This window comes from Ceratotherium simum, chromosome 3, assembly GCF_057802395.1.
Source record: "Ceratotherium simum simum isolate JZ-2026a chromosome 3, ASM5780239v1, whole genome shotgun sequence".
Classification (NCBI taxonomy): domain Eukaryota; kingdom Metazoa; phylum Chordata; class Mammalia; order Perissodactyla; family Rhinocerotidae; genus Ceratotherium; species Ceratotherium simum.
Genome location: NC_141902.1, coordinates 51262456 through 51274971, shown reverse-complemented (window position 1 = coordinate 51274971; position 12516 = coordinate 51262456). Strand labels below are relative to the sequence as shown.

At 33.4% G+C, this 12516-nt stretch overlaps 1 protein-coding gene across 1 annotated transcript in view; it reads left to right on the top strand.

Annotated features, from left to right (window-relative positions):
* MNS1 (meiosis specific nuclear structural 1) overlaps positions 1 to 12516 on the top strand; it is a 35976-nt gene that overhangs the window by 11840 nt on the left and 11620 nt on the right. The window contains exons 4-5 of the mRNA XM_004421611.3: positions 2481 to 2608; positions 11972 to 12074. Coding sequence (XP_004421668.2) covers positions 2481 to 2608; positions 11972 to 12074 — 231 coding nt within the window. The remainder of the gene's footprint in view (positions 1 to 2480; positions 2609 to 11971; positions 12075 to 12516) is intronic.

Genomic DNA, 12516 nt, shown 5'->3' with positions numbered 1-12516 from the left:
CATTCCACTCCTAAGCATATATCCAAGGTAATTAAAAACATATGTCCACCCAAAAACTTGTACGTGAATGTTCATAGCAGCATTATTCATGGTAGCCATAAAGCGGAAACAACCCAAGTGCCCATCAGCTGATGAATGGTTATACAATGGAATATTATACAGTTATACAAAGGAATGAATTACTGATACATGCTGCAGCATGGATGAACCTTGAAAACATTGTGCTAAATGAAAGAAGCCACGCACAAAAAGACCACATATTGTATGATTTCATTTAAATGAAATATCTAGAATAGGCAAATCCATAGAGATACAAAGTAGATTAGTGGTTGCCTGGGGCTGGGGGGGTGAGGGGAATAGTGAGTGACTACTAACAGGTACGGGGTTTCTTTTGGGGGGTGATAAAAATGTTCTGTAATGTTGAAAACTTAAGTGCACACAAAGTGTGCACATGGATGTTTATAGCAGCCTTATTCATAATTGCCAAAACTTGTAAGCAACCAAGATATCCTTCAGTGGGTGAATGGATAAATAATCGAGACAATAGAATATTATTCATCACTAAAAGAAGGGCGCTATCAAGCCATGAAATGACATGGAGGAATCTTAAATGCATATTACTAAGTGAAAGAAGCCAATCTGCAAAGGCTACATACTGGATGATTCCAACTATATGACATTCTGGAAAAGGGAAGACTATAGAGATAGTAAAAAGATCAGTGGTTGACAGGGATTTGGGGGAGGGAGGGATGAATTGGTGGAGCATAGAGGATTTTTAGGGCAGTGAAACTATTCTGTGTGGTACTATAATCGTGGAAATATGTCATTATGCATTTTTCAAAACCCATAGAATGTACAACACCAAAAGTGAATTCTAATATAAACATTGGACTTTGGGTGATAATGACATGTCAGTGTAGGTTTATTGATTGTTACAAATGTACCACTCTGATGCAGCATGTTGATAGTGAGAGAGGCTGTGTATGTGTGTGGGCAGAGGGTATATGGGAACTCTGTACTTTCTGCTAAATTTTGCTGTGAACCCAAAACTGCTTCAAAAAATAGTCTTATTTTTTAAAAAAAGTTCTGGAACTAGATAGTGGTGACGGTTACACAACATTGTGAATACTATATGAAAAACCACTGAGTTTGAGATTGAATTTTTTTACTCAGCATGATTCCTAGAGATTCATCCAGGTTGCTGCTCATATCAATACTTCATTCTTTTGTTGCTGAGTAGTATTCCATGGTATGGGTGTACCACAGTTCATGTGACCATTCACCTGCTGAAGGGTGTCTGGGCATTTCCAGTATTGGTAGTTTGAATAAATCTGCTGTAAACATTTGGGTACAGATTTTTAAATAAACATAAGTTTACATTTCTCTGGGATAAATGCTTAAGAGTACAATTGTTGAGTTGTATGGTAATTGCATGTTAGCTTTATAACAAACTACCAACTGTTTTCCAGAGTGGCAGGGTCATTTTGCATTCCCACCTAGCAATGTGTGAGTAATGCAGTTTCTCACTAGAATTTGGTTTTGCTACCGTTTTTTATTTTAGCCATTCTAATAAGTATGTAGTGATATATTATTGTAGTTTAACTTCCATTACCTGATGGCTGATGATGTAGAACATCTTTTCACGTGCATATTCTTTTCTAAATACAGAATTTAATCAAGCTTCTAGATCTTTCTACCATTTTACAGGAAATATAAAATAAAAACAAATTAAATGATACCATGGGGAAGCAATCATTAAATTCGGAATGTGGGACATTCTATAGGACATATGTCCTAATTTCTACAACAAATCAATGGCTTGGAAAAAAAAGTGTGTGGAGGGGTGACTGATACAGAATAAAAGAGACTTAAGAGAAATAATGACTAGATGCAATTTGTGGACCTTGCTTGGATTTTGATTTGAACAACCACCCCCCCCCTCGCCAGGCAAAAAAAAGCATCTTTGAGACAATTGGAGAAACCTGAATATGGAGTAGGTATTAGACCTTATTAAGGAATTATTGTTAATTTATTTAGACATGTTAATAGCATAGTTGTTATATAAGAAGAAATTCTCATCAGGTGGAGATCAATACTGAATTATTTGCATGGTAATGACATATCCATGATTTGTTTTTAAAATACTCTAGCCAAAAAAAAAAGAAGAAGGTGAGAGTAGAGTGGAGGAGTAGAGAACAAAGATGGGCAAAATACTGATAACTGTTAGAGATGAGTGATGGCCACCTGAGTGTGTATTTTAATATTATACTTCTTACTCTTGATAATGTTTAAAATTTTCCATGATAAAATGTTCAGAAAAGTGTTTATTTAGATAACATTTTGTATTTTAAAATAAAACAGGTAGTTGATTGTTGCTCTGAAGGCACTTGCAGTTTTCTGTTAAAAAAAAATTCAGGCTTGATGGAAAAAAAAAATCTGATTCTGGTGGACAAATAACTAAAAATTTTTTTTTAATTCAGGCAGAAGAAAACAGAAGATTGAGGGAACTCCAGCTTGAACAAGAAGAAAAATTGGCTATGGAATTGGCAAAAATAAAACATGAAAGTCTAAAGGATGAAAAGATGAGGCAACAAGTAAGAGAAAACAGGTATCTTGGTTTCTATAAATTTCATTTATTTAGTCTTTATCTTTAAACTTTTCTGTAATGCTTAGCACCTAAGAGTGAAATTTCTTTATATCATTGCACTTGGTTAATATTTTGCCTGGAAATACTTATTGCTTTAAATCCTATATATATTCATTTGAGAAAATAAGTTGTATTCATAGAAGTAAAGTGTTAATATTTAGGGTGAAAATAAATATCAATTCCCTCTGCTCTTTCCTCTAAACATAATTTTTAAATGACCTCTTATAAGAAATAGACTCATGAATCCTACTCCTAAGAGGAAACTTAGGTGATACCTAATTTAATTTTATACCCCGATGTAAATTTCCTACAGTATTTCTGTAACCACAGTCAAGCTGTGGTTCAACACCTCTAGTGAATGCAATAGGAACTTTCTTTTCATTCAGCCCTAACTCTGAATAATCTTTTTTCCCCCTATTGTTTCAAAATTAATTTCCTTGTAACTTCCATGCATTTATCTCAGTTCTGCTATCTGATGAAAAAAAAACCAAAAACTGAATAAATTTAGTTCCTCTTTAGGACATCCTTTCATATTTATGAATCCACTAACTGTTTTTTTCTGTAAGTTAAATATCCCTCATTCCTTCATTTGTTCCTCCTATAACATGGTGTCAAGCTTCTTCACCATCCTGGCTGTCTTCTGTAGATGTAATTTAGATTATTGGTGTTCCTTAACAAAATATTGCCCCCACAAGTATGTATAATACTTTTGGGTACTGCTTGGTACCCCTGATAGTGGGACTATTAACCAAATTGTTCTAGAATATGTTTCTTATGTTACCTAAGATCGAATTACTTTTAGGGGCAGCCATGTCGCACTGTTGATTAAAACTCAGGGCTAACTAAATGTCCACCCTGTACTTATGTACTTAAATATATTGGAAATTTACTTTGATAGTTGTGACATTTTATCTTAACTGAGCAAGACTTCTATAGAATATTATATGACCCATGGATGAGCCTTAGGAGTTTTGAGCCTCATTAAATTATATGTTTGGCAAATGTACCCACGTGTATTTTTCTGGGTCTAGAACTTTTATCAAATTCTCTAAGGGATTACTAATTTTTAAAAAAGATTTAGAATTACTGCTCATGTGTTCATATTTTTCTAGTCTCAAACTGTTTTTGGACCTTAATTCTCCAATCATTGTTAGCTGTCACTCATAATTTTGTATTATCATCGTCTCTTTGTCTAATTCACTGATATAAGAATTAAATAGAGGAGCTTGCCACTTCTAGCAATTGCAGACTAGGTAATTAAGATAAATGCTCCCTCTGAGAACAGAATATCTGGAGAAAATAAAAATAAGATCTGGGAGAGGAAGGAAGCCACAATGATGAGCCTGGCTTTTGTAGCTGCGTTTGTCCTGGAGGTTTCTGCTGATTCCAGAAGTATGGTTGAGAGTTAAGAAGTGAAGCAGTTTGGCCTATAAGCATATGCAGGGTGTTCAACATCATTCTACAAGCTGTGCACTTAAGATTTGTGCACGTCAGTATATGTTTTACTTCAAGAATACAGAATTTAATTAGATTTTATTAGCTAGAGACAGATGAAGAGATAATATGTGAACAGGTTAGTGGAAAATATCCAGAATAAAGCACGGAGAGACACAAGGATAAAAAAATACAGATGAGAATTTAAAGAGATATGGGCTATGGTGGCAAGTTCTAACAGATGTATAATTTTCGTCCTGGTAGAGGAAATGAAAGAGGATGATGCAAAAGAAGTATTTGAAGAGATACTGACCAAGAATTTCCAAAAATGATAAAAGACATAAAGCCACAGGTCAAAACACAATAGATAATGAAAACTACACCTATACTCATCTTTGTCAAACTTTTGAAATCCAATAATAGAGAAAATCATAAAAATCACAAAAGTAGCCACACACAAAAGACTGTTACCTTCAAAGGAGCAACAATAAGAAGTATGACTGAATTTTGGGCAGTAACAGTGGAATAGAAGACAGTGGATTTAAAGGGCTAAAAGAAAATAAGAACCCATCTAGAATTCTATAGCTTGTGAAAATTTTCTTAAAACTTAAGGCAAAAGTCATTCAGTTGAGTACTTTTCCAAATGGAGTATGGTGTCTCTCAGCAGTGTCAAAACTGCTAAGAGTTTTCTATTTTGTGCATAAGCCATGGTAAAATTTTGACTGACATGCAGAAACAGACCATTTTTCTGATCAGTGTATTCATCTGCAAATTAGCAGGTCTAAATTCAGGGAAATGTTTGCTGTGGTGCTTAAAATATAACATCAGTAATTCAAAATCACCTATGATAAGATTAGGCTCTTTAAATGTAAAAGAAATTAATTTTTAAAACCCAGGGTAAATTTTTAAAAATCACTGAAATTTATTTTGAAGATAATTGTTTGAGTTCAGAAGTCTGAGACACTTTTATTTGATTTTAAACACATTTTTTAATCCAAGAAAATACTTAAAAGACAATTTAATTTTATCACTGCTTTTAACTAGAGTTTGGAAACTCACTGCCTATTTTCAGAAATTCTATCTTAATTATAGCACTAATCAATAATTATAATTAATTGTAAAATTATTTACAATTATTATAATCAATTTTATAATTATATAATTCATAGTTATTACATAATTAGCAACTATATATTTATCACATAGTTAGTACATAGCTTTATGAAAGCAAAAACAAGTACCTCTTATATAATTTGTATTTAAGTTCAGCAAAAACTAGCTCAAAGAAGAGACAGTCTTCCCTTGTTAAATGTATAGCCAGTTCCTTGCTGATGCCAGTAAAATTATATTCCAGGACTGATAATCAAGATGTTAATTATTAAAATAAAGTACATGAGATGGATTAAAGAATAACATTTTCAGACAAACAAAAACAGAGAACTGATCACCAATAACCCTGAATTAAAGGAAATACTAGCAGTTGTTCTTCAGGTAGAAGAATAAAAATGATCCCAACATTAATTTCAGAACTTGAGGAAGGTAAATATGTAGTAAATGTAGGTGAAATTTGAATGTGTGAATCATTTAGTGTAATGTCTTTTGGGATTTAAAATATATAAAGAGTTAAAAATATGACAAACTACAACAAAAGTGAGATAGGAATTAATTATAGTAAAGTGGTCAAGAATCTTATTGTCTAATAAAAAAATCGACAAATTTTATTAGACTTGAAACAAACGTTGTAATCTCTATAATGAAAATTTGGAAAAGAATATATAATTAACAAATTAGTAGAGGATAAAATGTGATAATAAGAAATGATGAATCTAAAAAGGGACGGTGCAGAAAAGCATTAACATAGCAGGCCTGAGACTGATATCCTTAGAAAGTCCTGCTGGCAAATTTGGTCCTTGGCTGGCCTCTGGAAACTTGGATTCAGAAGGTTCCCACCCCTCTATGATAAGAGTGCCTATACTGTTAGGAAAAACAGTATAGTTTATGCTGAACTCCTGTTTTCCTTCTGGGAGTCTAGAATTTTGGTATGTGCTAGGAAGAGGGTGCCTACATGACCAGCCCCTAATAAAAACTCTGGGCCCTAAGTCTCTGGTGAGCTTTCCTGGTAGACATTTCACACATGTAGTCACAACTCATTGCTGGGGAATTAAGTGTGTCCTGCGTGACTCCACTAGGAGAGGACTTTTGGAAACTTGCAGCTGGTTTCCTCTGGACTTCGCCCCATGTGCCTTTTTCTCTTGCCCGTTTTGCTCTGTATTTCACTGTGGTAAATCATAGCCATGAGTATGGCTATACACCAAGTCCTGCGAGTCCTCCTAGTGAATGATTGAACCTGAGGAGGTGGTTTTGGAGACTCCCAACATAGAAGCAAAAGAAAAGAGAACATAGAACAGGTAGGACCAATAGGAAGAAAATACTAAGATTACAAATTTAAACCCAACTATATTAATAGTTATATAAGTAAACATATTTGAACCATTTACCAAAATAGACCATATGTTATGCCAGAACAAATCAACAGATTTCCAAAGCATTTAATTCATACATAGTATATTCTCTGACCACAGTGGAATTAAACTAGATATAGTAACAAGATAACTAGACAATCTTTGTATGTTTAGATATTTTAAAATGTACTTGTAAATAACCCTTAGGCCAAAGAAGTAATCAAAATTGAAATTAGAAAATATTTTTAACTGAGTGATAATGAAAACATCACATAGTAAAAGCTGTAAGATTGGAGTGACATCAGCAAAATGGTGGGGTAGGCAGCCCCAAACTCCTGCTCACATCAATCAAAACTCAAGTAGAGACTGTTGAACCCACTGTGTAAGACCTCTGAACAACAGTCAAAGGTTTATAGCAACCAAGTGAATGCTGAAACAAGAAAAAGACAACTTAGAAATGGTAGCAAACATCTGTGATGTTTTTACTTGTCCTTGCCCATCCCTCCCATCTCTGAGGCAGTCTTGAAGGCAGCAGCCCATCTTGCGAGTATTAGTCCCTGGTTCTGGAGGGAGCAGATCTTATTCACAAATTATTGTGTATGTATATTCTGACCTACCTGGGAGCTACCTGAAAGACTGATGCAAGGTGCTCATCTCTGTTTCGCCTAATTCAGAACTCCCTCAGTCCAGAAAAGCAAATTGTATCTCTGATAAGGATTTAATACCCAGAATACATAAAGGATTCCTACAATTTAACAACAAAAGATAAACAACCCAATTAAAAAATGGGCAGAGTACTTAGAGATTTCTCCAAAGAAGGTAGATAATGGGCAATAAGCACATGAAAAAATAGTCAACATCATTAGTCATTAGGGAAATGTAAATGAAAACCACAGCAAGATACCATTTCATATCTGCTCGGATAGCTGTAATAAAAACAATGGAAAAAAAGTGTTGGTGAAGATGTGGACAAATTGGAACCCTCAGACATTGTTGGTCGGAATGTAAAATGGTGCAAGCACTGTGGAAAACAGTTTGGTTATTCCTCAAAAAGTTAAACATAGAATTACCATGATCCAGCAATTCCACCTCTAGGTATATACACAAAAGAATTGAAAACTGGGACTAAATCAGATACTTGTATGCTAATGTTCAATGCAGCATTATTCATAGTAGCCAAAAGGTAGAAACTACCCAAGTGTCCATCAACAGATGAGTAGATAAACAAACTGTGGTATATACATACAATGGAATATCATTTGGTTCTAAAAGGAAATGAAGTTCTGATACATGCTACAATATGGCTGAACCTTGAAAGCATTATTCTAGGTGAAGTAAGCCAGAAACAAAAGGACAAATACTTGCACTTATATGAAATATCTAGAACAGGCAAATTTATGAGACAAAAAGTAAATCAGAGGTCAACAGGGGCTAGGGGAAGGGAGGAATAGTGAGTTATTGCTTAAATGGGTACAACATTTCTGTTTGGGGTATGAGAAAATTTTGGAAATGGTGTTGATTGTTGCAGAACATTGTGAATATAATTAACACCACTGAATTATACACTTAAAAATGGTTAAAATGGCAAATTTTTGTTATATATACTTTACCACAATAAAAACAGTTATGGGGGAACTTGCCTGGTGGCATAGTGGTTAAATTTGTGCACTCTCCTTTGGCAACCTGGGGTTCGCAGGTTTGGATCCTGGGCGTGGACCTACACACCACTCATCAAGCCATGCTGTGGAGGCGTCCCACATACAAAATGGAGGAAGATGGGCATGGATGTTAGCTCAGGGACAATCTTCCTCACCAAAACAATAACAATAAAACAGTTATAAGATTTTAAAAAACCCAAAACTTATGGGGTGTAGCTAAAGCTGTCCTTTGAGGGTAATTTATAATCTGAAATGACTATGAGAAAAGAAGACTCCATGTGGAATTATTAGAAAACAAAGAAAAAATTCCCAGCTGGAATGATTTAAAAAAATGTAGGAGGAGGACAATAATAAAGATGAGTAGAAATGAGCGAATTAGAATATAAATATAAAGTAGATTCAACAAAGCCAAGAATCGTGCCTCTAAAAAGTCTAATAAAATTTATAACCCCTGGCAAGAATGATAAAATGCACAAATAACCAATTTTAGGAATGGATAATGGGATACCACTGTAGATTGTACAACTATTTACTAGATCATAGGATGTTGTGAACAATTTTATATAAATAAATTTGAAAATTTAGATAAAATAAATTACTAAATAGCACATTTTACCAAAGGGACTGGTACTAGTAGAAATAGAAAACTGAATCTTCCTATAACTTGTAAAGATGTTGCATCTATAATTAACCTTGTCCACAAAGAAGCCTAGGTGGACTAGGTGGCTAGGTGGTTGGTAAATTTTACCAAACAGTCAAAAAAGAAGAAACACCAATTTTACATAGTTTTGCAGAGTGGGAAATGAGGGAATACTTCCCAAATTATTTTAATCAGATCAGTAACTGAACAGGACAAGAAAATTATAGACTAATCTTTCTCATGCATTTAGCTATTGTAATCTGAAATATATTAGTATCAAATCCAGTGGTGCGTGGGAAAGATAATACATCTGACCAAATTTAATTTATTCCAGGAATGCAAAGTTGGTTTAACATTAGAAAATCAATAAATGTAATTCATCCCATTAACAGAATATAATAGAAAAACCATATGAGCAGAAAAAGCCAGTTGATATAAATCAACATCACTTTATGATTTAAAAAAAGATTATCAAACTAGGAATAAAAGATAATTTACAGTAATGTCATACTTAATGGCAAATGTTAAACACTTTCCCTCTGATATTAAGAAGATAAGGATGCCTGCTATAACAGCTTCTATTAATCATTGTATTGGACACACTAACCAGTGCAATGAGGCAAGAAAAGTAAATGAAAGATGTTAGGATTGGCAGTAAAGAAATAAAACTTTCATTATTCACAGATAATATGATTGTGTATGTAGAAAATCCAAAAGAATCTACATATAAATTATAAAAATAAGTTTAGCAGTAGTGTTGGATATGAAGTCAATATACAAACATTAATTATATTTCTGTAAATCTGCAACAATTCGCAAATGAAATTTCTTAAATGATTCATATAAGAGCATGAAAAATAAATACCTAATGAAAGAGGTATAAAACTTCAATAACAAAACAGAAACAAATATAAACCATTACTGACGGACTTTTTAGAAACCTAAATAATTGGAAAGATGTACCATGTTTATTGAAGACTCAGTATTGTAAACATGTCAGTACTCTCCAAATTGATTTACAAATTCAGTACAATCCTAATCAGAATCCCAGCCAATTTTGTTTCTTGTGAAGTTTGACAAGCTGACTCAAAAATGTGTATGGAAACGCAAAGTACCAACAATGGCTAAGACAGTCTTTAAGAAGACCAAAATTGGAGACTTCTCCAGGATATGAATATTTATTATAAAGCTACAATAATTAAGGTAGTGTGGTTTTAGCACAAGATAAACAAATGGATCAATGGAATAGAATAGAGCAGTTCTTCTCAACCAGAAAATTTAAGCCATAATGCGCTAAGGCATTCGTTATATGTAATGAATTAATTTACCTTATATGGATCTAAAATAATACCAGCTGTATACTGTCTTTGAGAAAACTAAAAATATAATCACTTAATTTTCTATAAGGCTTAATTCTCTTTTGGAACTCTAGTTGAGGAAGGATAGGATAGAAAATCTAAAAATAGATTCACACATATATGCTTACTTTATGAGAAAACTGTCAATGCTGAGCATTGAAACGAAATAGACATTTTTATAAAATTGTACTGGATCAATTAGATACCAATATATGCACGAAAATGAATGTGATTTCTACCTCACACCACACACAAAAATCAGTTCCTGAAGGATTGTAGCCTAAAAGTGAACGGTGAAACAACAAAACTTTGAGAGACTAATATAAGAAAAAGTCTTTATGTCTGTAGGGTGGGCAACATTTCTTAAAACATGACACAAAAGTCATTGACAGTGAAGAAAAAGATCAGTGAATTAGAATACTTCTCTTCATCTAAAGAAACCACTGTGAGAGTAACCACAGACTGGAAGGAGATATTTGCAATGCATGTAACCCACAAAAGAGTTGTACCCAGAATGTCTGAAGAATGTTTATGCAACAATAAGAAGTAGGAAGTAGAAGTAGGAAGACACTGTCTACCCTATGACTCAGAAATTTCACTCCTAGTATATATTCAATAGAAATGTGTGCACTTGTCCTTCAAATGAAGGTCATTTATTTGCACCTTGGTTGTTTGGAATTTGATGCACATTTTTTTGTAGAGGCAGCATTATACTTGTGATTGGGTTTGTACATTGGTTCACAACCATTAATAGCCAGCTCCAACAAAAACCTTTGTAAATGTATTTCAACCTCTTAGCTGAGTAGTGTAGACTAACCTAGAAACTTAATCCTCATTTATAACATTATTTTTATGAAAGAAGGCAATCATGTGTCACATATACATTTGCACCTATAACGGTCGGGCAGGAAGGACACGTTACACCGGCAATATCTCTCTTCCCTTACCCCTATGACTGTCTCTTTGTAGGTGTGGGGTACTTGTAAGTTATAATTAGGTGAGTGCCTCTTTGTTCCAGTAAGAATTAAGATGTACATCTCAGTGACATCTAACAACCCTTCCAACTCAGAATTCTCATGTTCTATCATATTCAGGATCAGGATTGGCACATTAACATGAAAAGTTTTGTGTAGCATATTGTTTTCACTAAGGTTAGGGAAGTGATAGATTCAAAAGTAATTCAGAGATTATCTGAGGCCGATCCCCATTTTTTAACAGATAAGTAAACAAGCCCGAGAAGTGAAGCAAACTTGCCCACGGTCACTTTCTTCATCACCATCAAGAAATACTTACTGTTTATAGAGTGTAACAGGTACTTTTCTAAGCTCTTTATACACATTCATTTGATTCCCACAACTACCCCTTTCACAGATAGCAAAACCGAGGTACAAAATTTGAGTAATTTGCTTAGGTTTAACCCCCTCCACTACAGTTCTTTTCACTTGATAGTATTAGTGGCTGGACAGAAATTTTAATCAATATTGATAAAGCACCTTTTCTGAGCCAGGCACTGGCAAAAAGATTTTTAGTGATGATTATTGAAAATAAAAGGGTTATTTTGTCTAAAAATTGAATTACAATGTCCCATTTCACATGCATTCTGATTTTTCTTTGGATGAAGGGAGAAAGGGGTATTTTTTTCAAAATATTTAAATAATAACAAATATCTTTTACACATTTAGAAAAAATTCTTTTAAATTTCAGATGTAGATTATTTTTAAAATAGAGAAATATGATCTTCAAATTTAAATTTCTGTCTTTTTTTTAAACAGTATTGAGCTCAGAGAATTGGAGAAGAAATTAAAAGCAGCTTACATGAATAAAGAAAGGGCAGCTCAGATTGCTGAAAAGGATGCCATTAAATATGAGCAAATGGTAATCATGTTTCTGGTCATTATGTTTTTTCTATTTTTAGCTTCATTTAGAAAACCAAAAATAGACCATTCTTTTGAAAATTGTTACGTATTATCAAGAATTTACACTGCTAGATTTCTCAAATACTTTTATGCTTTTCAGGTCCTTCAGGTATAAGAAATCATGGATTATTTAATATTGAGTCCTGTTTGATTTACTATTAGAGCCTTTCAGAGGCCCAAAGAATTAGGTTGCTGCTTAGAATGAGCAGCTATATTCAGTAACTCCCAGCATTCTTTATGGTCTCTAACTGATTATTCTTTGACAAACCAATACAGTACAAGTTGTTAGCATGATCAGTATATTTTTGAATGTTATTAATGTTTTATTTTTTAAATATTTTAAAAAAGAAACAATTTTATAATTTTAGGTAGGAAACTTTCCTGTTTTATAAACAGCAATC